This window comes from Aspergillus steynii, assembly GCF_002849105.1.
Source record: "Aspergillus steynii IBT 23096 chromosome Unknown P170scaffold_8, whole genome shotgun sequence".
Lineage (NCBI taxonomy): Eukaryota > Fungi > Ascomycota > Eurotiomycetes > Eurotiales > Aspergillaceae > Aspergillus > Aspergillus steynii.
This window is the reverse complement of record NW_020194405.1, coordinates 536,594-561,526: the sequence shown is the minus strand read 5'-3', so window position 1 is coordinate 561,526 and position 24,933 is coordinate 536,594. Positions and strand designations below refer to the sequence as shown.

Here is a 24,933-nt window from a genome sequence, read left to right as displayed (position 1 = left end):
AATTATGTTGCAGTGGCTCAGCGCTCTAATGCTGTATGCTGCTGCAATCTCGCCGGCCAGCCACTTTAGAAGATGTCATCAGAAGAAAAGCTTTGTCAGACGAAGAAAGCTCTGTGAGGCTTCGAGGAATGAGACACGCGGATGAAATTCCAGCAAATGTCGAGGCTGACGGTCGAATTCACCCGTGAGACCCTCTAAATTCCAAAAGGAGTCTTATTAATATTGTTAATTTACTTAACAATCAAGTCGTTAGCTATTTAGCTGTGGTTATCTCGCTTTTGTCAGCAGCGCAGCACACGGCGGTCGAATCCTGCATGGCCAAGACATGCACGATACGGCGGTCGAATGTTTAGTTCCCTCGGTCGACCGTGTCAATCACGGACTTCCTGTACATCTACCTCTCTCACCCCCTTAGTTGCTTGTTTATTCGTTTGTCATCCAGCTAGAACCAACATGTCTTTCTATGAACTCAAGACTATAAGTTGCAACTCCCAGCAAACCCCATCCTCTCATCCCGACGTGCTATCGTGACCCAGAACCAAGAATCATGACACACGGTTCAGATCTCGAGAGCAGCAACAAATCCGAGCTGGAAAAACACCAGCCAGGCTCGGCCATTGATAGCGAGCACTCTCCAGCCGACAACTCCCAAGAGCACAATGGCCCCGAGACCCCGCCCGAGTATGCGACTGGGATCCGACTATTCCTCATAATAGTCACTATCTTCGTGAGCACTATCCTCGTCTCCCTGGAGATCGGTATCATCGCGACCGCAATCCCCGGCATCACCTCCGACTTCCACCGACTCGACGACGTGGGCTGGTATGGAAGCGCGACTTTCATCCTCGCAGCCGCTGCCTCGCCGCTATGGGGCAAGCTGTTCAAGTACGTCAACGTCAAGTGGACGTATCTCAGCGCGGTCGGGATCTTCTTAGTGGGTAGTGTTGTGGCCGCTGCAGCTCCGAATAGCGTGTCCGTTATCATCGGCCGTGCCTTTCAAGGTTGGGGTGCCTCTGGTGTCCTCGGGGGCACCCTCATCGTCATCAACTACGTGGCTGCGCCGAGGAATCACCCGCTTCTCATCGGCACGTGGATGGCTGTCTTCATGGTGTCGACTATTCTGGGACCGGTCATTGGCGGTGCATTCACGAGCGAGGTCTCTTGGAGATGGTGTTTCTGGATCAACTTGCCCGTTGGTGGTGTCATCATCGTTCTGTTACTGTTATTCCTTCGCATCCCCAAGCACATCAAGAGTGCCCCGGCCACATGGACGGAGATCATCCTCGCCCTTGATATACCCGGGTTCTGCTTGCTGCTCGTCTCTCTCGTCTGCTTGACTTTAGCATTGCAATGGGGCGGGCAGACCAAAGCATGGAATCACGGCTCTGTAATCGCCACCCTGGTCCTTTGGATCGTCCTCACCATTGGCTTCTTCATTACCGAATGGCTACAAGGCCCACGCGCCATGGCCCCCTTCAGCATTCTCAAACAGCGCACGACATGGAGCAACGCCCTTTTCTGCCTCATGTAAGCTCGCTCCCCTCCCCTCCCTCTCACCACCCCCAGCCACACTAACCAACAATCCCTCATAGCTCCTACGCCGCCCTCTACCAAGTCATGTTCTACCTCCCCATCTACTTCCAGTCCATCCACGGGCAATCCGCCGTGAAAAGCGGCGTCAACACCCTCCCGTTCCTGGCCCTGTTCGCCCTCGGCGCCGTCGTCAGCGGCGCCGTCATCGGCAAAACCCGCTACACACAGCCCTACGAGCTCCTCGGCGCCCTCATCATGACCGCCGGCATGGCCCTCATCTATACCCTGGACGTCGACTCCTCCCAGGCCATGTACATCGGCGCCGAGGTGCTCTTCGGCTTCGGCGTCGGCATCTGCAACCAGATCCCCATGACCGCTGTGCAGGGCTTCTCGAAGCTGGAGGATGTTGCTAGCGCGACGGGGGTCATGGTTAGTAAGTATTTCCTGTGCCGTATCCGAGTACCCATGTCTGTATATTTGTACTAAAGTTCAAATAGTGTGCCAAACCCTCAGCGGCGCCTACTTCGTCGCCATCGCGCAGTCCCTCTTCGCCAACCGGATGCTGCAGACTGTTCTCGGGGGTGCATCGCACCTCGACCCGGCTCTGGTCTTGGGCGCCGGCGCCTCTGAGCTGCAGGAAATGTTTAGTGGAGATGATCTGACGGAGGTGATTGCCGCGTATATGGTGGGGATTAAGGACGTGTTTGCGTTTTCGTTGGCGTGCGCGGCTTTTTCGGTCCTCTTGTCGTTGATTATTCCGTTTAAGAGGCTGCCGGATCATGGGGGGTCGGTGGCGGAGGTAGAGGCGGAGGGGAAGGGGGAGGAGAAGGTGGAGGGGGTTGAGGGGGAGAAGTGAGTGGTTGGCTTGGTTGGTTGGTTGGTGGTGCTGGATGGGGGAGATGTAGGCGAGGTTCTGGAAGGGAAAGAAAGCCAATGCAACACTATCATTGTCAATATGGAACATTAGATTTAGAAATCTAATTAGTTTTCTTAACTTGCTGGATTGCTGTCTTAATCTAGTGCACCCAACCCAGCATGAGCAAGTCAATTCTCAAACCCGAAAGGCGCTAAACCAGTTGAATCGTGTACCATTGCGCCGTTATCCCTGTAAACATCCCAGGTGTTGAGCATATTATACATAGACCACGACAATCCTCAACCCCTCTCCAGGCCAACGCAGAGCTCAAACCCCGCCCCCAACATTCCTCATGATGCTCTCGAAAAACGCCATATCCACCCCCTGAAACGCCCAGTCCTCGCCGCCCGCTGCCAGCTCCGGACACCCGCCCTGCGTCAGCGGGGACGGTGTCAGAAACAGGCCCGGGTCGGAGAGGGTGTTTTGACACTGTTGCTGGTGCGCGGACGGTGCGGGAAATTCATTAGCGGCCGTGTCGGCGACGTCGAAGGAGAGTGCATTGGGGGTGTTGTCAGCGGAGGGGGTTAAGGCGCTGGAGTGAGTCAAGGAGGAGAGACGGAGTTGGGCTTGGGAGTCGCTGCCGCTGGTGGTCGGAGTCTCGCGTACAATGCGAATGATTCCAAAATAAGGAATATGCACGCGCACCACGCCCTCCTCCCCCTCCTCATCCTCTTGACCCATCCCATCCTGGCCCACCCCCGCCTCCTTCACGCTCACCCTCCCAGTCCCTTTCTCCATATCGACCGCCAACAGCGCCTTCAATAAATCTGCACTCTGCGCGCTCAGCTCATCCGAATTCAGCCTGTTGATCTCGCTCATATGCTCCTGCACCTGCTCGATCATGCCACGATCGCCGAGGTACTGGTTCGCGAGCAGATTGTCCGCCCCGTCGCGATGACCATCCATATGCGCAAGAAGCAGTGCCATGGCCGCCATCAGGGCGAGGAAGTCGACAGTGCGACAGCTGTACGCGATGCGGTTGAAGCTGCGCAGCGAGCTGTAGCGCGAGAGAACCTCCCTCGATGCGTTGACGCACGTGAGTCGCGAATACTCGTGTTTGCTGTCCGTGGGCGAGGAGGAAGGGCGCAGCATATAAGGCAGATGCAGCTGGTTGAGGAGGTTGAAGTGGCAGATCTGCACGACGAGGCGGCGGGTGTCCCAGAACACGGCTTGCAGGTCGGTCGAGGCGTCGAGTTTGGGCACGAGCCACCATTTGCTGGGGAGGCTGGTTGCGGCGGCTTGGAGGTCGAGGTCGATGGCGCGGGTGGCGGCGAGGTCGCGCCGGGTGGGCTTGGATGCGTTGCGATCGAGGATGCGGGACATGGCGATGCAGTGGAGGTGTTCGAGGCGGCCCATGGGGCAGTCGTTGGCGAGGAGGGTCTCGGGGGGTATGTTGTGGTCGGGGCAGCTTTGGGGGAGACCGAGGAGGAGGCAAAGGTGGCGGTCGAGAATGATGATGCGGAGCCACATGAGCTGGGTGTTGTATTTGCTTTTCGCCTGGGGGTCGAGTGTTTTGTATGGTATGTGGTTGTCCGATCGATGAAGGCCCATTAACTGAGCGACGCTCATGGCTCTCCGGCCTGCGACCCAGCTTCGGCGAAGGTTCCCGATGTTCACTTGGTACAAACTCTCGAGCATGATGCACTCGAGGCTCTCGATGCTGCCGATAAGGTCCTCGTTTGTCGTGACGTGATGGATGGCAACATCTGCTAAGCGTTCCATGATGACCCGGGGTGGTTCCGACAGGCCTTTAATCTCCTTGTGGAGATCCGGGGGAAGATGCTGTAGGAAAATGGCAAGCTGGAGCATGTATCTCGCGATTAAAACAGGATGCATGTTTGGCTCGGGGGTTGTTAGTAAACTCTCGGGGGGTTGGAGGCCGTTCTGGTAGAGGATAGAGTATGGCGTAGTCAATAATTCGTGGGAGAGGACGGAGGATTGGCGAGTAGCGTTGCAGATGCTCTCAGTATCTTTATGCGATGGAAGTAATCTATGCAAGAACTGAGATAGCCTCTCATATTTACGTTTTGCGATATCACTCTTGGTGCTTGTAAGATATTGCTGGAAACGGTCAGTAACAACCACACAGTACTAGGGAAAGGAACTGGAAGAAACAGACCTCGGATTTACGGTATCGCGAAGCCTCCATGTTCGTTGGCCGAGGCGTGAGAATACCAGGGTCTGCCGTCTCATTGGGCGTGACAGCACGAGTTCTGCCATCAAAGGGAGTGCCATCACTGCGGCTAGACCCAATATCCATAAGGACATAATCGTGGTCCTCGGGAAACTCTTGACTGATGCACGGGGAGCCGCGTCGTCGACAGCCGTTGCAGGAGGCACTAACAATGCGCGGATCGAATCTACATTTCATCTTCCGCCGCTTGCATTCCCAGCAGCTGTGGGTGCCTTTGCGTATCTTTCTCCGTTTGGCGTGCAAGTAGGCATCGTGGGACGGTGCATCATGCGGAGCGGACATTGTAGATGAGACATGGAATGGAAAGGTGCTCCGTAGTGTCGTGGTTTCGTGGAAGCGGTTGGAAAGAGTCCGACCAACTACTGTGTATTGACGTTGCGGTCGAAGAGGGGAGACGGCGGTCACCTGAATCGGGCCAAGATTAGTTAGTCCAGCAAATGCGCTGCGTTGCCATTTGTTGGACGATTAAATCTACTTGCACTAAGACGAATCCTGTCATTCGAGGTCTCCACTGGACTTGATCACCACCATACCACAATATATCCAACAAACTTCATCTCGTAATCCCAGAAAGACACAGGGTCCATTCAAAATCCCCTGAAATAACAATGCCACGACTGTCATCTTGCTGGGCGCCCGCGGAGTCCATCCTTTAACTCCATGTCAGCATCAGCAGGCGGACCGGACATAAACTTACGTCCGGTCCGTGACCTCGAACCAACTATGAAATAAAAGCTCATCATGACCATCTCAATCTGCTAATTTAAATTCCACCAGCCTGTATATTTTATATATAGCCGGAATCTTTCATTCTTTAAATTGGGCTCGATTCACATCCCCAACCCAATAACATGCGCCTCATCCTAACCGGCGCGACCGGGCTCGTCGGCTCCGCGATCCTCAACCACATTCTCTCCCTGCCACCAGGAGAGATCTCGCGCTTGTATATCCTCAGCAGAAGTCCGGTGCCGATGGCCGAGGGGAAGCCCAATGTGACCGTGATCGAACATAAGGACTTCAGTGAATACAGCCCCGAATTGATGGAGCAATTGAAGGGCGCGGACGGATGTATTTGGGCGCAGGGCATTTCGCAAACGCAGGTATCGAAGGAGTGAGTGTCTCTGCTCCATCTCATGATATGGGTACTCAAGTGTGGTGCGTTGTCTTCGGGACCTGTGCTAATACGGTCCTGAAGGGAATATGTCAAAATCACTCTCGACTATCCGCTCGCGGCAGCAAAGGCCTTTGCGGGATTATCGGACAAGTTCAATTTCGTCTATGTTTCCGGGGAAGGGGTATGTTTGCACCGACTTGGTTTATATCCATTTCACCTGCGCAGTTGGCTAACTATAGTTGCCAGGCCACCCAAACACCAGGGTTCCTCACGCCCCTCTTCGGCCGCACAAAAGGCCAATGCGAAGCCGCACTAATCGACCTCTCCAAGAAGTATCCCAGCCTGAGACCATACAGCGTGCGACCGGCGTATGTCGACCCCGCGTTTGACCCGCAGGTTCTGAAGCATGTGTTGCAGCGACCGGACCAGCAGACGCTGGGGAAGACGCTGCTGCGGAGATTCGGTGGACCGCCGTTTCGGGCCTTCCTTGCGGATCATGTCTCGCCGACAAAGGATCTGGGAGGGTTTCTGACGAAGTTGGCGAGGGGAGACGGGAAGCCGATGTCTGGGGAGGGGGTCAGTGGGGATGGATGGATTGTTTCGAATGTTGCTTTTCGGAGGGAGGCTGGGCTTTGAATGCGTGGGAGGGATAGAGGGGGTGGCATGATGATGCCCTGGGATTGATTGTGCTAATATAGGGAGGAATGGCGCTTAGGATATATGGTTTTGTTAGGATTGGTGTCATGTATGGATTTTCGGTCTTAGCATAGAGGTGAAGGAAGGTAACTAATTGAAGGACAATCTCAACATAGCGATTTTCTTGGGCGGACATCTATATCTTGCAATGTGCTATTTGGTTATTAATATGATTCAACGAGCAATGCACATTATCTCAGAATTCAAGGTAGGTTTAGTCACCCTACCTGGCCCAGCTCATGATATCTCGCTCAGTTGTCTTTCCCCAAAAAGCGATAACAATAAGATCCGCAATCTATGCCTAGAACTGAAACCTGTGTAGATTAATTCTATAAGCAATAATCAGTACACCAACCAAGACTCAAATGAATTATCGGTAGGCGGCAAGAGCTGTAGGTCTCGAAAACAAGCGATGTTATTCGAACAGTCCAGCCTCATGATGGTGTTTCGCCATCGCTTTCCCCTGATGTCTCAGAGGCCGAAATCTGTCCATCGCCAAGAGGAAGAGAGAAATATCCTTGGACTGACGAGGAGAATATTAAGCGAACGAAGGCGATCGATGAAGTTGTTCCCTGCCGGGACTGGTGAAACAACATCTAAAGTTTGTTTCTGCGCACCAAAATTGAGACCATGGCAAAAATAGCAGAAGCGAGCACCGGAAAGCCTCGGAAATTTCATATCGCAGACGTAGCAAGGCACGCACATGGGAGAACAATCCTTGAACCCAAGACAAAGTCCAAGAGAGACGGGATGGCGACGTATTCAAGTCGGATGAGGACTCAGTCGCCATTGCGTGGATTTACATGTGCTCATTTCCCTTCCGGAGCACCTCATGCAGGTCTTACATAGAGACCCAGGATCGTAGGATTGACCACAACTAGCGATAATGGCCTATGTGACCACATGCAGTCGAGTTAGTGCTTGTGTAACTGTAACCGTGGCCATGAGATGGCCAGGGAAACAACGCCCGTGGCGCTGCTCGCGTGAACTAAGAACCAAGAAAGTATAATTGCTTATTCATGCCCATAGCGTCTATGATCCCAATCTAGAAAGGATGTGACTGGTTGCCACCGGTGAAGACTTATTGCGAGAGGTTGGGTAATGGAGCTGCGCGAAAAGACAAGAGCTATCCTCTAGTCTGGTCTGGACAGCTGCTGTACACCTCGAGACTAATGCGAGATGCAGGCGTAGCTCGTACATGATTTAGTCGCCCATTCAGGGGAATCATGGCCACTCGTTCACCTTCCAGCTTGGGAGGCAGTACTTCTGTTGGATATTACGGACTGGACTGGAGGCGCTGGAGAACAAAGGGCCGACTGACTTGCATACTATCCACCCGGGCCTTCCGTGGGTCAGTCTGCCCTACACTGCAAACACAAGCCCCGCAACTTACATCCTACTGACTGCCAGCGCCCCGGAAGACAATGTCTCCGAGGAAAACAATGCACAGCTCTGAAAGAATTTCCCGGACTTTTGTCTCCGCGAACAAAATAGCAAAGATCACCTCACCGCGCTAACCTGCCAGGTACAGATCGGCCCACGTCACCTTCTAACGCGATCCAGCAAGTCCAATCCGCCACTAAGCTCGAGCCCTCGGGTTGGCGGAAAATACTCGTGCAGGACGCACGGAGAGTGGAAGGCGCTTTTGCCACGAGCGAGGGTGGTACCAAAGGGTACAAACCGAGGTAGTAAGCGTGCTCGTATCTTTGATTGGGATGAGCTGCCTGGGAGGTAGTAAACCTCGAACCGGGAGTAACTGCTGTCCCGCAGGATTATCCGGAGAATTCTGGTTGGCCTCGAAGCAAGCAAAACCAAGACGAACCCCGGTCAATCCGGGGAATCTTGTGAATAATAGCTCGTAGTCATTGGAACCGTGCTATCCAGTCGAGTCCTGCCTAAACCCAGCCGGGAGATTCTTCGGGACCATTGCCCGATCCGGACGTCATCCCTGGTTTCTCTCATCAGTTCATCAAATGTCGCCAGCTGCACAAGTCGGAGTCGCAGGACCCACGATTGGTGCCGATTCGCCGCCAGCTGCAGCCCGTAAAATGAGCCCAGACGCAGCTACTGCGGGGTATGCAGTGCAATTTCTGGCTTTTGCGGCTGGTGTCTCAGGCGGACGCTGGACTGACGCTAAACTAGGAGCCTTTGGGGCCGACTTCGCTTCGGGCCTGAGCAAATCCCCCAGAGAAAGGACAAATGAGGATGCGGGGGCGGGCCGGGGTAGGGCGACAATGTTACAGCACTAACAGGCTGGCTCGCCGACCATTGAATTCAATTTGATTGATGGAGCGTGTTTTTCTTACCTGATCGATTTTTGGGGACGAGGGTTTTCCGGGGCTTTCCCTGGTCAGGTGCTTGGCGCTCCTCCACCGTCCCTCGCGCATTCCAGCCAGAGACACTACACCTTTCTCCGTCTTGATGAGCCATTGGATTCGCCATGACGGCGACAAATTACCGCAAAATCTGGGAATACTACCTCATGGCCAGACACAGCGAGTCCAGAACAAGCATCACCGCGACGATCCTGCCCCCTCGACCCGGACGTTAATTAATTGCATCCGGGTCAACACCAATGCACCCTCAGGTCCAATCTAATGCTCGGAATATCGCATCTTATCCCATCTTTTGCCTCCCCCTTCCCAAAAACCACTAATCCCTTTCATGCTAATAATAGTCCCAGGATTAGACTCCCCTGGTGGAGGGCCTGGCCTCGGTCCCACGATGCCGCGGACATGTGAGCTGCTCTCTGCACCGGGCGTGTATATAAAGGAGCTTTTACCCATCCAAGAATCTTTCTTTTCTTAGTCGTTGAGAAGAGCAGAACCGATCCATTCTTTTGATTGTTTTCTCGTCGGATCTACCGGGCACTCGTTTACCCCTCCGTCCTCCCGCTGTATACATACAAAACCACTCTTCCCCCCAACACCCTTTATTTAATAATATTTCCTTTTGACACCATCGTTTGTCATCATGAAGTTCACTGCCTTGTTCACCCTGGGTCTGGCCACCACCGCCCTGGCCACCCCCACCAAGGTCTCCCGCGAGGCTTCCCTCGTCCAGCGTGATGCCGCCGCCGTCAAGAGCGTCATCGCCGGCATCAGCGACAAGGTCGACTCTCTGTCCTCCGCCATCGAGGGCTACAGCGGTGGTGACCCCTCCAAGGTCGAGTCCGCCTCCGCGGACCTGATCTCCACCATCAAGAAGGGTGTCTCCTCCGTGGAGGGCGGCGACGACCTCTCCTCCAGCGATGCCCTGGCCCTGACCTCCCCCGTGCAGGACCTGACTGACAAGGTCGACTCCACCGTCGACAAGATCATCGACAAGAAGTCCAAGTTCGAGGCCGCCGGCGCCGCCACCAAGGTCAAGGAGTCGCTCAGCGCCCAGTACGACGCCGCCAGCAGCCTGGCCGACGCCATCTCCGACAAGGTCCCCGAGGCCCTGGCCGACGTCGCCAAGGAGCTCTCCGCCGGCATCACCAAGGCCATCCAGAAGGGCATTGACGCCTACAAGGACGCCAAGGACTCCTCCAGCAAGACCGACTCCGCTACTGCCACTGCCTCTGCCACTGCCACCGAGTCCGGCTCCGCCACTGAGACTGATGCTGCCACCACCTCCGCCGCCGACAGCACCGGCACCACCTCCGCCCCCGTCATCCCCCACCCCACTGAGTCCGGCTCCGCCAGCCCCTCTGCCACCCCTACTCCCACCGGTGGCTCCGGCTCTGACGGCTCTGGCTCCGGCTCTGATGGCTCCGGCTCCGGCTCCGGCTCCGAGTCCGGCCAGCCCCCTCTGGCCACCGGCGCTGCTAGCAACAACCGCTTCAGCTACTCCCTTGGTGGCGCTATTGCCGCCGCTGCTATCGCTGTTGCCATCTAAGCGGATGGTCGCGATCTAGGGATGGAATGAATGCTAGCATGTCGTGCTACGGATGACGATGAGCGCCATGAAACCACGCTTGAAACGAATCAGGGGTCACTGATACCATGGGCTTGCTCTCGCTGTATATTCTATTCTCTTCCGGCTTTTGAAGTTGTATCAGACTGCGGTCTGTATATATGTTTGTTTGTTTATATATTCATAGTCTTAATAAAGTGATGCAATGCCTACTTGATTGGTCTGTAAGATGTTATCGTAGCTTGGATATAGAGACATTGTCAATGACAACTATGCATCAGTTGGCGCCGAAATGAGCATCCACTGCATCTTGGACGATGTGTGTACGTTGTCGCTGTAATCCCACCGAGAAGGCTCCTTAGAGTTCTGTTGATCAAACAAAATAGGAGTTCTCCTATAGTTCATTTAAAAGGGAATATCATTCGTTGTCTTATAATTGCCAACAAAATATATATTAAATGGGGAGTAACGCAAAAGGAAATTTAAGCTCTGCAAAGCTTCTACATCTTATCGAGTAACTCAGCCCACAATGAACAAGATATATTTACACACGTGGTTACTCAATTAATGAACCTCTATAGATCTAAATGTCTAAACCTCATCCACCCCCCTAATAATCGACACCTCCTCCGTAACCCGAATCCTCTTCCCCTTACCTACACCCCCCTCCTCACCACCACCCACCCCCCGACTCCCCCTCGACACATTATCCGACGCCATCATCTCATAATCATCATTCCCATGCTTCGACCACGACAACAACCGCTTACTATCTCTCACGGTCGACCTCAACCCACCCGTCGCCGGCTTCGACTGGGACCGCAAATGCCCCGATTTCGACCGCGACTGGTTCCGGCTCGACGTCGTGTACTCGGTCAGATGGTTGAACAGGTTCCCGAAGACCGGCTTCAGCGCTGGCACGGACAATGCGATCAGGGTTCCGGCTATCTCGGCGTTTTCGATCGCCATCATGGGGTTGTACGCCCAGCTGCCGTCCGAGGCCCATTGCCCTTTTGCGACGAGGTAGACGCGGATGGTGGAGATTATGATTACACTGTGGGAGTGGTTAGAGGTGGGCTGGGATGGGGGGATGGGAGGTATGGGAGAGGGTTGACTGCGTACAGAATACCAGGGAACATGACCAGCGAGAGCTGCGCTTTGCGTTTCATCGACACGTGCAAGTTCTTGATCAGGATGGCGGGGATGATGAACATGAGTACGTCGCAGGTCAACGACAACGCCGAGTTCACTGAGTACACCAGCCCCCAGGAGAGACAGGTATATTGGATGGGCTCGTCTTGCCAGGGGTAAGGCCAGAGGCCCGTGACGGGGCGACAGTGGAAGATGAGGAGGAAGAGCTGGGGGAGGTAGGCGGCGAAGAGGAACACGGCGGCGACTTGGATGGCGAGGTGCAGTTTGCCGGTGCGGCCGGCCAGGCGATGGTAGAATGCGAGACCGGAGAGACGGCAGAAGAAGAGCGCGGTGGTGTAGAGGACGTGGGCGACGAAGTCGAGCACTTCGGTCTCTCGCACGGTGGACATCGACAGCACGTATTGGATGTATTGCATGTGGCGGCCGCTGCCGAGGTCGATGAGCACGATGGAGAGGACGACGAAGGTGATGTAGATTAGCTGTGGAGGTGGTCGTTAGTGCTTGATGAAGGATCGCGGGATGATCTGATCTGATCTGGTTTGAGCAGTGGGTTCATACCATTGTGAGCATGGCTAGAATGTCGTCCATGCCGATCCTTTTCACCAGCCATGTCCGTGCATAGAGACGGACGAGCATCAGCACCCCCGCCAGGCAGACCATGAAGATGATAGCCACCTTGGCCGGGTCATCGCGCGACTCGGCCAGATACTCGAGCGAGACATCCGAAGGGATTGTCCCCGCAGCATCGGCAAGGAGGATGTCTTCTGGGATTGCCATAGACAGTGATCCAGCGCATGAGGACGCTCAATGGCGTGCGCTTGTCATTTCGTCTTACAGGAGTAGCTGGAATGCCACTGCACGAGCAAAGCGAGGGACTTCAACAAATATATTCTCTATTTCCCATTGCTATTAGTAAATTAACTTCACACATCCGCCGCAACCCCCCGAACCTCCAGCTATAAACTTCTCAAGTAAGACCCCTAACCCCTCATAACCGCGGACACGAGATAGCCCAGGCACCTTTCCATGGGCCACTAATCATAATCGCCGTCGTTGGTGGCCCTTGTGGAGTCGACGTCAAAGTTTAACACTCCCCGGGCCTACCAGAACCCAGAGCTGCGTAGCCGAGGCTCAGATCCTTGGTCTGACACACAATAGTTATATCTGCATGCAGGGAATGGCGCCAGAAGAATTTTATCTGTCGTCTAGATCCCCCGTAAGCATCCTATTTCCTGAGAGCATTCCACTGAAAGTTCTGGAATTTGATACAGGCTGAGAGATCCCAGTCGGCTACATCTGTCTACTCCGAGTAAACGCCGTGAAGTGAATTCTATAGGGGCAATGGGATTAATTAATCATATAAATTAAAGCGATGCCTAGAGTGAGGCCCGACTCGCCTGTATACGAAACTATTTGCACCGAAATGGCCCTAGTTAGAAAGCTCGGAATATTTTTTACGTAGTTGCTTTGGTCCGTCAAAGTGAGACACAAATGCCTCGGGATCCGGAGACAAGGCCATAACCATGGAAAGCCCAAAGCTTAATACAGTGGTGTGCAATCTCGGAGACTTTCGGATTTCGGACCTCGTTCAAGACAGATCAAAATGTGTCAGTAGTCTGCTGTTGGATGAAGTCATTCCCACCGCATTTGATATGCGGGATGATATCCTTCTCCCATTGACTCTGCATGATGAACAGCGCAGCGAATAGCGCAGATCAGCAATTTCCAAATATTTAATCGACGCCTGCATGCATCACGTGGGGACCACCTAAGCGAACTGGCCTGACGTTGTATGATCGATCCGCCTGGTCTCACTCTAATCCGCTAGTCTTCGTATGCAGTGGATCCCCTATCGGTTCCTCGATGCAGAAAAGCGAAAACACGAGGGCGGATATATGAATCCCACGGTCTTTCCCGCACGCTGTCTTTCTTCCAATCCCATCCCTTGATTGCGGTCGATCTTTTCTGTTTCCAGGGATTTACCTCACATCCCTTCTTTCCTTCCACTACGGTCACAATGGCCTCGAAAATGCTGTTCCTGGCCTTGGCAGGTGGTCTGGCTTTGGCCGGCCCTGCCCAGCAGAACCAGTCAGATAGTTTGGTGGCTGCTCAGGTTCTGAGTGACCCCTATTCCTATGATTTCCCTCGGCTCGGTGCCTCTGGCGCCTCCCTGTTTCCGATGCGCTTGTACAACGGGTTCAAGCTTGAAGAGGCCAGCATCGATGATATCCAGGAGCAGCTGGCGGGCGGAAACCTGACCAGTGTGGACCTGCTGCAGTGTTATTTGGAACGTATCTATCAGACGGATTCGTACCTGAAGTATGCATATCCTTTACATTAGTGTCAAGAATCTTGTTAACGAATTGGCTACAGGGCCATCCTGCAAATCAACCCCGATGCTTTCCACATCGCCAAAGCTCTCGATGCCGAGCGCGCCCGCGGTAAAGTTCGCGGTCCACTTCACGGTATCCCATTTATCGTGAAGGACAACATTGCCAGTAAGGATCGTCTGGAGACCACGGCCGGTAGCTGGGCGCTCCTCGGATCCATCGTTCCTCGTGATTCCCATGTTGTTCATAACCTGCGCTCCGCTGGTGCTCTCCTGTTGGGCAAGGCGGCCCTCAGCGAGTGGGCCGACATGCGCTCTAACAACTACTCGGAGGGGTTCACCGGCCGCGGAGGCCAGTGCCGCAGCGCTTACAATCTGACCGTGAACCCTGGTGGAAGCAGCTCTGGGTCCGGAGTTGCAGTCGGCGCCAACCTGGTCCCTTTCGCGCTGGGCACGGAGACAGACGGCAGTGGTACGTAGAAGCTGGCAAGATGCTTCAGATGCAAAGGCTAACAAGCACAGTGATCAACCCTGCGCAGAGAAACTCGATCGTCGGCATCAAGCCTACCGTCGGACTGACCTCGCGCGCGGGTGTCATTCCCGAATCCACGCATCAGGACACGGTCGGCGCCTTCGGCAAGACGGTTCGCGACGCCGTCTACGCTCTCGACGCTATCTACGGCATCGATCCTCGCGATAACTACACCCTCGCGCAGAAGGGACTGACGCCTCATGGTGGGTACGCGCAGTTCCTGACCAACAAGACCGCCCTCAAGGGCGCAGTCTTCGGTATTCCCTGGGAGTCGTTCTGGGCTCTCGGCGACCGCGACCAGATCAGCCAGCTTCTGGAACTGGTCGACTTGATCAAACAGGCCGGCGCGACTGTGATCAACGGCACCGAGCTCCCTCACTACAAGACCATCGTGTCCCCCGACGGCTGGAACTGGGATTACGGCACCACTCGCGGATTCGTCAACGAGTCGGAATACACCTACATCAAGGTCGACTTCTACAACAACCTCCGGGACTATCTGTCCGAGGTCAACAACACCAACATCAAGTCCGTCGAGGACCTCGTCCAGTATAACGCCGACAACTACGGCTCGGAGGGCGGATTCCCCAGCATCCATCCGGCCTTTGGCTCGGGCCAAGACGGCCTGATCGCCTCGCTGGAGAGCAAGGGGATCATGAACGAGACGTACTTCCAGGCTCTGGAATTCTGCCAGCGGACGACCCGCGAGGAGGGAATTGATGTGGCACTGAAGCATAAGAATCAGACGCTCGATGGTCTGCTGGTTCCGCCCGACGTGGCGCAGAGTATCCAGATTGCGGCGCAGGCTGGGTATCCTGCTATCACTGTCCCGGCCGGCGTGGGCAAGGAGTCCGGCATGCCGTATGGTCTGGCGATCTTGAATACTGCGTTCTCGGAGCCGACTCTGGTTCGGTATGCCAGTGCTATCGAGGATTTGCAGAAGAGCACGAAGACGAAGTGGCAGCGCTCGTTGCCGGAGTGGAGGGGATACTTGACTCGGAATTTGCCGGTTATCATGTGAGATAGGAGTGTTATTCTGGAGGCTATTATCTTGTATATTCATTCGTTGCTAGACATGAGTCAGTGAGCTCTATAGATATTATCGACAATCAACTAATATTTTGCAGAATATCAAAATAATATCAAAATATTTAATAAGGCCCCCTTTTCGTATGCCTCCAAGTGGGAAAATATTCCGCAACTAAAACACTGCAGTGCTTATTTTCTAGGTCGTTCAAATTAAGAGAAAGATCATCCAGCGAGCTCATTATAGTCGATCAAGTAAACAATCTCGATCGCATACTCTGTAAGTGCATTCCAATTATCCAATGGCGATGAAAATCTCTCATGCTCGCGTCTCTGACGTCATCAAATCAGCTGGCAGCCTTCCCAGCAGACAGCCTTGCTGGGAGTTCGTTCGTCGCACTCATTTCTAACTTCTGACCGAATGATCTGATTCCTCACCCCTCGCCGATCATTCCCCTGCATACGGAGTGGATAACTTTTCCAATACTAAGCCACCAAATCCAGCCCCCACCCAACAATACAATAATGCCTTGAAATACGACGGAGCCAATGGTGCCGAACATCCCTTAAAAAAGCAAACCGACTGACCTACCATATCGATCTTTGAATCTCAACTGTTGATCGGTTTGCGTTCCGCGAAGCAGACGTCGTTCGCTAACTTTCTTTTTCTCCTTTTGTTTCTTTCTCCCCTCTTTCTCTGCTATACACTGCGATTGCTCGCGACCATAGGTACATAATCAGATATCGCTATGCGTCTCCTCCCCACGCTATCATTTCTTCTGGTCTACGCTGGGCAGGCTTTTTCTACGATTCTAGAAAATGGCCACCCAAGAGAAGATCCGTATCCAGGGCAAGCGCCGAATATTTCCCTAGACGATAGCTGGAAACGCTACGGCCCGGACGCGTCGGAGATCGCGTATAAGGGCCGCTGGGATAGTAATTATGTCTCTTGTATGTATTTTCGTTCCTCTGGTTGAAAGACAGTCGGTTCTAATCTGGTTTGATAGGGTGGTCGTATGTTATCCATTTTCAAGTGACTGGCTCGGATTGGTCTGATTGCAATCGATATCTAGTATACCGGGGGTTAAGTTTGGGTTTACAGGGGACAAGGTATGTATGACTGCACGGTTGTAAGAAAGAGGGGAAATGCTAACGCGGAGAATAGTTGGCCTTGAGCTTTGGAGAACAGACATCCCCGGGGGTTCTTGTTGCTTATCGGTATGCTTTATCCTCGACCACTTGTTTCGTCGTTATTTCACTACACTACCTAGCAACTTGCAGATCGATGCTAACTGATCCGCACAATACTAGAATCGGCGGTCGCGACTGGTCCTTCTCCAACGTCACCGCAAATGCAACTTACCAGTTTGTCGGGCCGGGGACAGAATTCAATAATATCAATGCGGCGCGTACCAAGACATTCGAGTTGAGAGGTACGTATTCCGTTCCATTTGCTTCGAAGCGGCTTCAGCAGCTAGTTAGCTAACAAGCTATCTAAATAGTAACGAACTGGGGTTATGGATAAGTCTTCCCTCAGTCTATCTATCCATCTACCTACTGACATCCTCCCACAATCCAGATAGCAAACGTATCTGTGTCTTCCGATGCGAAGATCCGGAAAGCAAAGGAGTTTTCGAGAAAGATCGAGATCATCGGCGACTCGTGAGTTTGCCCTCTTCCGCTCGGAAGACCGCTACGGTGAAGCAAAGCACTAACGTGGCTGCGGATAGTCTTGCATCGGGCCAATATGGAACGTACGAAGGTCTTTCGTCTTGGGGATATAATTTCGCCGCTGGACTGGGCGATGCTGAGTATACTATTACTGTATATCTTCTGTCCTTATCGTGTCTAAGGACTCAATACTGATGGAATGGCAGGCATACCCTGGTATCTGCCTCGTTGATCAAAAATGCTACGGTGGATCTGCTCGCGGAATGGTATGGTCCTTATCCCTTCCTCTGCCATTTGTATCACCAGCGTGGGAATTGATATCTTCAAAACAGACTCACCAATGGACCTACGCTTCCGATGTTGGCAACCGCGCAAAAGCAACCTACGGCTCACACCCTGAGAAGTGGGACTTCGACGCCCATAAGCCCGCCGACCTGGTAGTCATCAACCTGGGGACGAACGATCACCGCGACCCGAACAATCTGCCCGGCGAGATCTTTGCGGAGAGCTATGTCGATCTGGTCAACACAGTGCATGAGACGTGGTCAGACGCGCAGGTGGTTTTGATGGTATGCTTTCCCGTTCACCTTAAAGAATTATCAATCGCTGGACCACGCTAACCATAATGACCAACAGTCCCTCTGGGGAAACTTCACCACCACGAGACCGTCCCACGAAAACGCCACGTCCAGCGACCTTTACGACTACGAATACACCTACGTCCAGCACCCAACCTACGTGTCCGACATCAAAAGCGTGTACGAGCACTTCCGCGACCAGGGCGCCGACTGGGTGCATTACTTCGACACGACGGGCATCCTGCAACACAACGACCTCGCGCCGCCGGATCACCCGACCGACGTCGGTCATCTCAAGATCGCGAGCCATCTGATGCAGTGGACCAAGATCAAGCTGGGGTGGGAGCTCGGAGCCACGGGGCCCGAGGTGCAGCATGATACGGAGTATTGGAATAATGAGGATAAGTATAAGAAATGATCCGTTTTCTAACACATCCAGTATAAAGTACTAGGGAAGGAAGAGGGAACAGATTATTTGTATCAAATGACATTGTATAGATGCAGCCTATATATGATACGGAAATGTAGGATACCGATTATCACATTGACTAGGCATAGGCCCATGATAGTGTCAACATGCTGATCGATGATCCGTTGATTTGGGTATTTAGAGGCAAACAGCAATCGACACTCGCTCCCGCTTGGGAGGTCCTTGTCGTGACTGGGGTTAAATACCCTGGTGAAATCACCAAGAGAAGGCAAATCGCTAGCTAAAATTCATCCCAATGTCGCATATCAGACAGACATCAAGTACTCTGCATCACATCATCACCGGAAAGGAATCCGCCTGCATTATAGCAGATCCAATCAAACTGATGCTGCTCGAGATACTCGGGATGAGTAGATGAAGAAGAAAAGAAATGCAGAAAGGAGTCGCGCAGAAGGTTTTTAAAGGCACGGGACTCGTGTGTGGGCTAACTGCTTCTGGCTAACACGGCTCAACCGAGAGAGGCTAATGTCTTGGCGTTTTAGTCGAGAGGCTGGGTTTCGACACCTGAGGCAGCGGGAAAGGGTACTCCGTCATGACATGTTACTCCTTTTAGTTAGTTGGTGTGTGCAACTTCTGTACGCGTTCTCACGTTCCTTTAACGTCAAGAGTCTGTACCTTAATTTTATCAAAATCCTATCGAGACATCGAAGATGCCATGTCAGTCTAGAGCAGCTCGGACCAAAGCACACAGATATGCTTCTCTTCCAAGTCCGTATCGAGTCCCGGGTCCACCGGCGGAATCACATACTCGCGAGAGTAGCCAGAATACAAGGATAAGATCTTCTCCTACAGTGGACAAAGAGAGCTATGCCTTGTCAGAGCAGATAGATGCAGGGTATGAAACCAAACCAAACCTCGCGGCCCCGAGTGTAAGTGCAGGCACGCACGAGGATGCAGATGCTGGCGTAGATGCTAACATGCCCGTTCCACCGGCAACTAGGACAAGTCCCGGCGCGAAGGCGCCGACTAGGCCACCCGTTCGCAGACGGGAACGGCAAATCGGAGGATCTCAGCGCAGGATGGCAGATCTCCAACCGGGGTTAGATTTCACAAACGTGGCTCTTCGTCCTTATGCGAATGTAGAGCGTATGAGAAATGAACTTCTCCGATGCTATCTCCTGTCGCCCCCGGCGAGCGAGATCCCCGAGGCAATATCTCCGTTCACGGTGCAGTATATCTCGTGCGTCTTAGCCACGTATCCGCGATGTATGCTGAGTGATGGCGGCCTTCCGCCGCTTGTCCATCGTGCGCAGGTCCAGGGCCAGGAAATGCCTCGGGCGCTGGCAAATTGCTTTAGTTTGGTGCGAATGTGGTATCAGGCGGTGCCGGGGAGCGAGGCGATGGTTGCGGGCATGGTGGAGCAAGAGATGGAGAGGTTAGCGGGCAAGGTGTGTATCTGGTTATGGTGATCGCGTCTTAAGGTGGTGCTGTAGATACTTGATCGCTAATCAATGACAGCCCCCGGGCCAAGGCGACTATATCCTTCTATGCACCTTCCAAGCTTACCTCCTCTACTCAATCATGATTTATTTCTCCCCCCTCCCGAACACGTCTGCCCTCAAATACAAAACTATGATCACGCTAAGCGAACTCGCCTGTCGGACCGTTCGCAACGGCTTCTCCTGCGCCGCCGAGCACTCGCATACCCGTCCTCCCTGGGAAACATGGATCGTGGCCGCCTCGAAGCGTCGTACCTTCGTCACAATGGAATTGTTCAGGATCGCGTTCAATGCTGGTCGGCTACTCCCCAGCTCTGTTACCAGTGAGCTAGGGGATATCTTTGCGTCGGGGAATAGAGCGCTCTGGGAGGCGAGCGACCGCGATTCTTGGGGCAGAGAGCATGATCGATACTTGCTGGACTGGGAGGACGGGATGCTAAATACATCGGAGCTGTACCGACCCGAGGCGACAGCACAGAAAGAGCGTGTCGAGAGGTGGGTGCAGTCAGTGGATGAGTTTGGGATGATGTTGTTTGCGGTTTGCGCGCATATTCGTGGGCGTTGAACATTCTCCTAGAACCTCATTCTTTCCGTTGAGTGCCTGGAACGTCAGGCATCATTTTGCGCGTTCTGGCAAGCAAGCATCCTCGAGCTTATCGAGAATCAATCCCATCGGTGATTCCCGTAGTAGTAAGGAATACCAAAAATGAGTGCCAAGGTTTTCGTCATCTTGGAGATGCTTGGAAGAGAGAAATCCCATAACGTATGTTGGAATCTCCCACTACTGCGTACGCTGGTAGATTCCGGTACTTTCATGGGCAATGCTGTCATGTGACCCTGCCTACATACGAGCCCACCGGGCAGGTCCTTCCCAGATCCAGCGGTCTGATCACGTGGTCAGACTTCTAACGCGCCAAGCCCCCGCCTCCCCATTTCCATTCCCTCTTCCCATCCATCCCTTCTCCACCTTCTTCCAACATCATCATCCGCAAAGGAAATATTTGCTCTTTGCCGTCCTCGCCGCCAGTCCTGCCATTCCTGTGTTTTCATAGGACTTTCCGGTCTTTATCGGATTGGGCATGTGCTCGTGACCAGGCCGCAAAAGCCCTTATCTTCTTGGCCTTCCAACATCATCTGTCAAGGAGTATTTGCTTTGCCGCTCTCGTCGCCAGTCCTGCCATTCCTGTGGCTTCATAGGACTCTCCGACCTCACTTGTTGATTTCGGTTTGGGCACGTACTCGTGGCCAGGCCGCAAAGCTCTTACCACTTTACTCGCATCTTATTATCATCATTCATCTGACATTTTACATGAGTCAGGGCTGCTCAACTCTTTGCCAAAGCCCGGGTGGGAGGGCTACTCGATTCATCGGGGGTTCTTTCTAATCTAGTGAATATTGAATACAATGGCCACCTCACAAAACCCGTCCTGGGTCTTGAAGAAGGCAGTTCTCGTTTATACACCCGATTTCGATGTTTCCTGTTTTGCTCGTCTTCGTATTGCCCATGATAAAACTGCCAACCAAGGATCCATATCTCTTTGGATTACGGCAGATCTCGCTAACTTGACCGGCAGATCACAGGTGCTGACGTTGAATATCCCTCCAGAAAGAATCGAAAAATGTGCATTAGCCCGGATAAGCAACGACAGCCTCTGTTCGCCTAATTTAGTTTCCATCCTCCGGGCGCCTGTCGCCAATGTTTCGGCCGTGTCAACACTTAGTCTGAGACTCAATACGACCGGCATCGTTCTTTGTCCATCTGAGCTGAAGTCTCTATGCCCAGCCAATCCAGGGGACTCGAATTTCCACGCATTTGCAAAGATCTGCCAGTCCGAATTTCTACGCCTTCACTTCTCCAGACGACAATTTGTGAATAACGAACTTGATCAGCTGGAAATTTTCTCCCGTTCCCTGCGAGAAAGAAGTCTTCAGACAGAGTCTTTTGACCATGCTCGCCATGGCGTGGTCCAGAGAGATTGGCGTGCCTTCAGTCTGTCGCTCGATCCACCACCATATTGTGAGGAGCCCGTCCGGCAGGTGAAGCAGGTGGATCCACCCTTATATAATGAGTCCGTGTCCGGGCAAGTGGTTGGAAAACGGCGCAGAGGTATTTTCTTATCGTTTATGTCCCTGTCATTCAATAGCTCATTAATAGTTTCTAGACCCATGGTCGTCCCCTGACGATGAAAATCGAAAAAGACTGCTCCTTCCATCCCCTCAACCGATAGACTCTCCCACCGAAGTGAATACGCCGACTACTCTCTCCCCGTCACCGTCCATCCGCCCAACTTGTTTTACGCGTGCTTCCTCGCCTGGCCGCACAGAACGTCACAAACTTATGCGTCTTGAACATGAACTCCGTGGTCTTTCCGACGATCTGATTTGCGAACTATTGATTCGATCAGGACGCCAACATCTGCTAGTCATTCCGAAGATTGTAGACAATGAGCTGCCATCCGAGTCTGAGAAAGTCAGTTTTGCTGAGGTCGGGATGATTGAGCGCCGCCTCAAACGATATGTCGATGAGACGATCGAGCGCCGCCTCAAATCACATGTTGTCGACGAGATTGTCGATGGCGCTGTGAGCGAGTATCGCGATCAGATTTTCGACGAATGCAAAACGCACGAATGCGAATTTCGTGAACAAGTCGACGATTGTAACTCCGAGGTACGCATTACGGCCAATGAATGTATGAGTGAAATGAAAGAACAGGCGCAAAAGCACATGCGTGAAATCGAAGAGCAAGCGCAACAATACATGAATGATATCGAGGATCAGGGGAACGCGGTTGAGCTGTCTACGAAGGAAAAGGTCGCAAAGCTCAAGCAGACCTCACTCGGCCCTAGCCACGAGGGTACTAATGCCAGATGCAGTTCCATTTAACTGGTACTAGGCTTATATCTTAGGATTGTCTTACCTAGATTCTTTATTAGGCCTCTAACGATGCTAACGTATTCCCACGGAAAAGTCCAGAGGACAGCCTTTTCTTCGGAAGGTGGTGTCAAGCCGATGTTGGCATGTGCGGACTGTTCTTAATAGTAACCAATAGAAAGGTTTATCTTATCAGAGCGAGTTTCTAGTAAAGGGCCCGGCATACCGAGGCTAGTAGTACTCGACTCGTCATCTGTATCCTCGCCATCTCCACGAAATGGGATGACTCAGCCATTCTCGGCGCCCTCGTCTAATGATCACCATTCTCTACAACTGCCGCGTGACTCCCTTCGAACTTCTTGTGATCCTTTGATATCGACAAGTTTTTGCGGTATCCACAGCTCTGCGCACTGCAAGTTGGATTGTTGTCGGGATAGCTGCGTAAGTTTACTTCTCCTCCGTATCCGGGCTCGTCTTCACACTGGATATCGCACACGAACATCCACACGAGACCTTCTGAATTGCAATGGGCGCGATCAATGCAGCTCTGGACTTTGCGATCTTTGGGATGCCCCAGCTTATTGTTTCGGGGCTGCCTCAGACGCCAGCGGGAAGGTGTTGGCTTCGTTGGTTTTTGCGTTGGGGGGCTTTTATGTTTCCGGATATTTCTTTCTTTATTCCTTTATTTTGACTTTTCTTACCAACTTCTTCTCTAATGGACGATACTTTATGGAGTGTTCAGTGCTTATTTGAGGTTTAGTGTGTACATTGCGAGTATTATACGGCTCTACTATACGGCGACTGTTGGTGTCAATAATGTTGGCATGCAAGTATCATCACACCCCTCCGCTCGCTCACTGAGGCTAACCTTTTCTTCTTGAACCCATCATAGACACTGTGAGCATCCCGGCATCTGGAAAATGGTCCAAATGGACATGACCATCATCTGCGCATGCCAATCGTGCCGAGCATGCTAAAATGCTCCCGGCAGCGGCGAGTAAAAGGCAACAACGATTCTGCTCCGGGCTTATACAATATCCTTTCATCTTCTACTTCGTCTGACAAGGCCTGTGCGCGGATACCCTCATGCGTGGGATAGGAGAATAGTGCTGAATGGAGGGTGTTCGGGCGAAGGACGTGGAGGTATCCCATAGGGTGAGTTCTTAGCTTGCCCAGCCTTGTCCATGTATATGGTCTATTTTAAGGTTTGATTTTACTGACTCGAGTTATATATGCTTCGAATATCCGCAGGGGTTATTTACTATTCCGTGTTAGAGGGGTGGGTTTCTTTGTTCTCGTCCAGCTAAGTCCATCTTTCATAACCCTCATTTAGACTATAGTTCCTGCGCCGCCTCCCTTTCTCTCTCTCTTTCTACTTCTCAGCATAATCTCCATAGCCCCCTACCCACTATCTCATTCAAACACCACCATGGCCTCCCCTGAATCCAAAGCAACAATCCTCCTCATCCACGGCGGCTGGCACACCCCATCCCACTACTCCGCCTTCACAACGTATCTCGAATCGCACGGCCACGAAGTCCACATTCCCCGCCTCTCAACCACCAACGGCGCGCGCCCTCCCACCGCAGACCTCTCCACAGACACCGCGCAGATCCGCACCTACGCCACCGATCTCATCTCCGCAGGCCACAGACTCGTCGTGATCATGCACTCCTACGGCGGGCAAGTCGGCACAAACGCCCTCTCCGGTCTGAGCCTGAAAACCCGGGCGCAACAAAACCTCCCCGGTGGCGTCGCGCGACTGGTCTACGTTACTGCGTTCGCGCTTTCCCCGGGGAACTCGATGCTCGGGATGGTGCGGGAGATGGGCGACGAGGCGCTGATTCCGGTGGCGTTTGCGTTTGACGAGGATGGGGTGGTGTGGGATCGGGATCCGAAGAATCTGCTTGTTGGGCCGGGGTTGGGGGATGAGGAGATGGAGAGGTTTGTGGGGAGTTTGGTCGTGTGGAATGGGAGGGCCATGGAGCAGGGGATTAGTGGGTGTGCGTGGAGGGAGGATGTGGGTGTTTCGTATGTCTGTACGAGGGGTGATATGACGGTTCCGGAGAGGTATCAGCGGACTATGATTGAGAGGATGAGGGAGGTGGGGAAGGAGGTCGAGGTGTTTGAGCTGGAGACGGGGCATTGTCCGCAGGTTACGATGCCGAGGGAGTTGGGGGAGGTGGTTTGTGGGATTGTGAGGAGGGAGGAGGGGAGGTGGGTTTAGATGGTTTGTGATGGGGAGGTAGGCTGTGGAGGTGTCTACAGGTGGTCTTTTTGGGCTGCGGTTGAGTTGAATCTGTAGTCTGTAGATGTTGAGGCTCCGAGGCAGTGATCACGCAGTGGAAGTGGCCCAGCTGACGTCAGCGCTGGTGACAAGTAACCAATTAGAAAAGAGATTCTACAGCAAAGGTCAAGATACATGTCTGGATAATAAATCAACATCACTTTTCATCCCCATCCCATTGCACTACTCCTCTCCTACCAAATCCCC

The 24,933-nt window shown here is 53.0% G+C and overlaps 10 protein-coding genes across 10 annotated transcripts; 8 read left to right on the top strand and 2 right to left on the bottom strand.

Moving 5' to 3' along the window:
* Window positions 1-410: 410 nt before the first annotated feature.
* Window positions 411-2,389, top strand: P170DRAFT_467542 (MDR family MFS transporter; the record flags this gene model as incomplete). Its single annotated transcript, XM_024852486.1, has 3 exons — window positions 411-1,527; window positions 1,593-1,966; window positions 2,031-2,389. The coding sequence occupies exons 1-3, from the start codon at window positions 548-550 to the stop codon at window positions 2,387-2,389; spliced, it is 1,713 nt and encodes a 570-aa protein (XP_024700173.1). The 5' UTR covers window positions 411-547.
* Window positions 2,390-2,530: 141 nt separating this feature from the next.
* P170DRAFT_391292 (uncharacterized protein) lies at window positions 2,531-4,976 on the bottom strand. The gene is made up of 2 exons (XM_024845936.1): window positions 4,569-4,976; window positions 2,531-4,462 (listed from the first exon to the last, which is right to left on the bottom strand). Exons 1-2 carry the CDS (start codon window positions 4,923-4,925, stop codon window positions 2,717-2,719), a joined length of 2,103 nt encoding a protein of 700 aa, XP_024700172.1. The 5' UTR covers window positions 4,926-4,976; the 3' UTR covers window positions 2,531-2,716.
* Window positions 4,977-5,414: 438 nt separating this feature from the next.
* P170DRAFT_440081 (putative nucleoside-diphosphate-sugar epimerases) lies at window positions 5,415-6,573 on the top strand. Its single transcript, XM_024849986.1, has 3 exons — window positions 5,415-5,754; window positions 5,839-5,938; window positions 6,004-6,573. Exons 1-3 carry the CDS (start codon window positions 5,495-5,497, stop codon window positions 6,391-6,393), a joined length of 750 nt encoding a protein of 249 aa, XP_024700171.1. The 5' UTR covers window positions 5,415-5,494; the 3' UTR covers window positions 6,394-6,573.
* Window positions 6,574-9,426: 2,853 nt separating this feature from the next.
* P170DRAFT_429602 (cell wall mannoprotein 1 family protein) lies at window positions 9,427-10,332 on the top strand (the record flags this gene model as incomplete). Its single annotated transcript, XM_024847901.1, has 1 exon — window positions 9,427-10,332. One exon carries the CDS (start codon window positions 9,427-9,429, stop codon window positions 10,330-10,332), a length of 906 nt encoding a protein of 301 aa, XP_024700170.1.
* Window positions 10,333-10,620: 288 nt separating this feature from the next.
* P170DRAFT_467538 (uncharacterized protein) lies at window positions 10,621-12,279 on the bottom strand (the record flags this gene model as incomplete). The annotated part of the gene is made up of 4 exons (XM_024852485.1): window positions 10,621-10,716; window positions 11,011-11,404; window positions 11,473-11,981; window positions 12,061-12,279. 4 exons carry the CDS (start codon window positions 12,277-12,279, stop codon window positions 10,621-10,623), a joined length of 1,218 nt encoding a protein of 405 aa, XP_024700169.1.
* Window positions 12,280-13,159: 880 nt separating this feature from the next.
* Window positions 13,160-15,497, top strand: P170DRAFT_512994 (amidase family protein). The gene is made up of 3 exons (XM_024855050.1): window positions 13,160-13,821; window positions 13,876-14,303; window positions 14,354-15,497. The coding sequence occupies exons 1-3, from the start codon at window positions 13,520-13,522 to the stop codon at window positions 15,382-15,384; spliced, it is 1,761 nt and encodes a 586-aa protein (XP_024700168.1). The 5' UTR covers window positions 13,160-13,519; the 3' UTR covers window positions 15,385-15,497.
* Window positions 15,498-15,800: 303 nt separating this feature from the next.
* P170DRAFT_512993 (SGNH/GDSL hydrolase family protein) lies at window positions 15,801-18,473 on the top strand. Its single transcript, XM_024855049.1, has 11 exons — window positions 15,801-16,340; window positions 16,397-16,403; window positions 16,463-16,499; window positions 16,555-16,607; window positions 16,701-16,822; window positions 16,892-16,910; window positions 16,962-17,051; window positions 17,120-17,213; window positions 17,267-17,326; window positions 17,393-17,629; window positions 17,697-18,473. The coding sequence occupies exons 1-11, from the start codon at window positions 16,139-16,141 to the stop codon at window positions 18,054-18,056; spliced, it is 1,281 nt and encodes a 426-aa protein (XP_024700167.1). The 5' UTR covers window positions 15,801-16,138; the 3' UTR covers window positions 18,057-18,473.
* A 572-nt stretch (window positions 18,474-19,045) lies between these two features.
* P170DRAFT_429599 (uncharacterized protein) lies at window positions 19,046-20,132 on the top strand (the record flags this gene model as incomplete). The annotated part of the gene is made up of 2 exons (XM_024847900.1): window positions 19,046-19,516; window positions 19,587-20,132. 2 exons carry the CDS (start codon window positions 19,046-19,048, stop codon window positions 20,130-20,132), a joined length of 1,017 nt encoding a protein of 338 aa, XP_024700166.1.
* Window positions 20,133-20,557: 425 nt separating this feature from the next.
* Window positions 20,558-22,621, top strand: P170DRAFT_391273 (uncharacterized protein). The gene is made up of 2 exons (XM_024845935.1): window positions 20,558-21,674; window positions 21,730-22,621. The coding sequence occupies exons 1-2, from the start codon at window positions 20,972-20,974 to the stop codon at window positions 22,449-22,451; spliced, it is 1,425 nt and encodes a 474-aa protein (XP_024700165.1). The 5' UTR covers window positions 20,558-20,971; the 3' UTR covers window positions 22,452-22,621.
* Window positions 22,622-23,640: 1,019 nt separating this feature from the next.
* Window positions 23,641-24,666, top strand: P170DRAFT_501765 (alpha/beta hydrolase; the record flags this gene model as incomplete). The annotated part of the gene is made up of 1 exon (XM_024854171.1): window positions 23,641-24,666. Exon 1 carries the CDS (start codon window positions 23,869-23,871, stop codon window positions 24,664-24,666), a length of 798 nt encoding a protein of 265 aa, XP_024700164.1. The 5' UTR covers window positions 23,641-23,868.
* Between the last annotated feature and the right edge of the window lie 267 nt (window positions 24,667-24,933).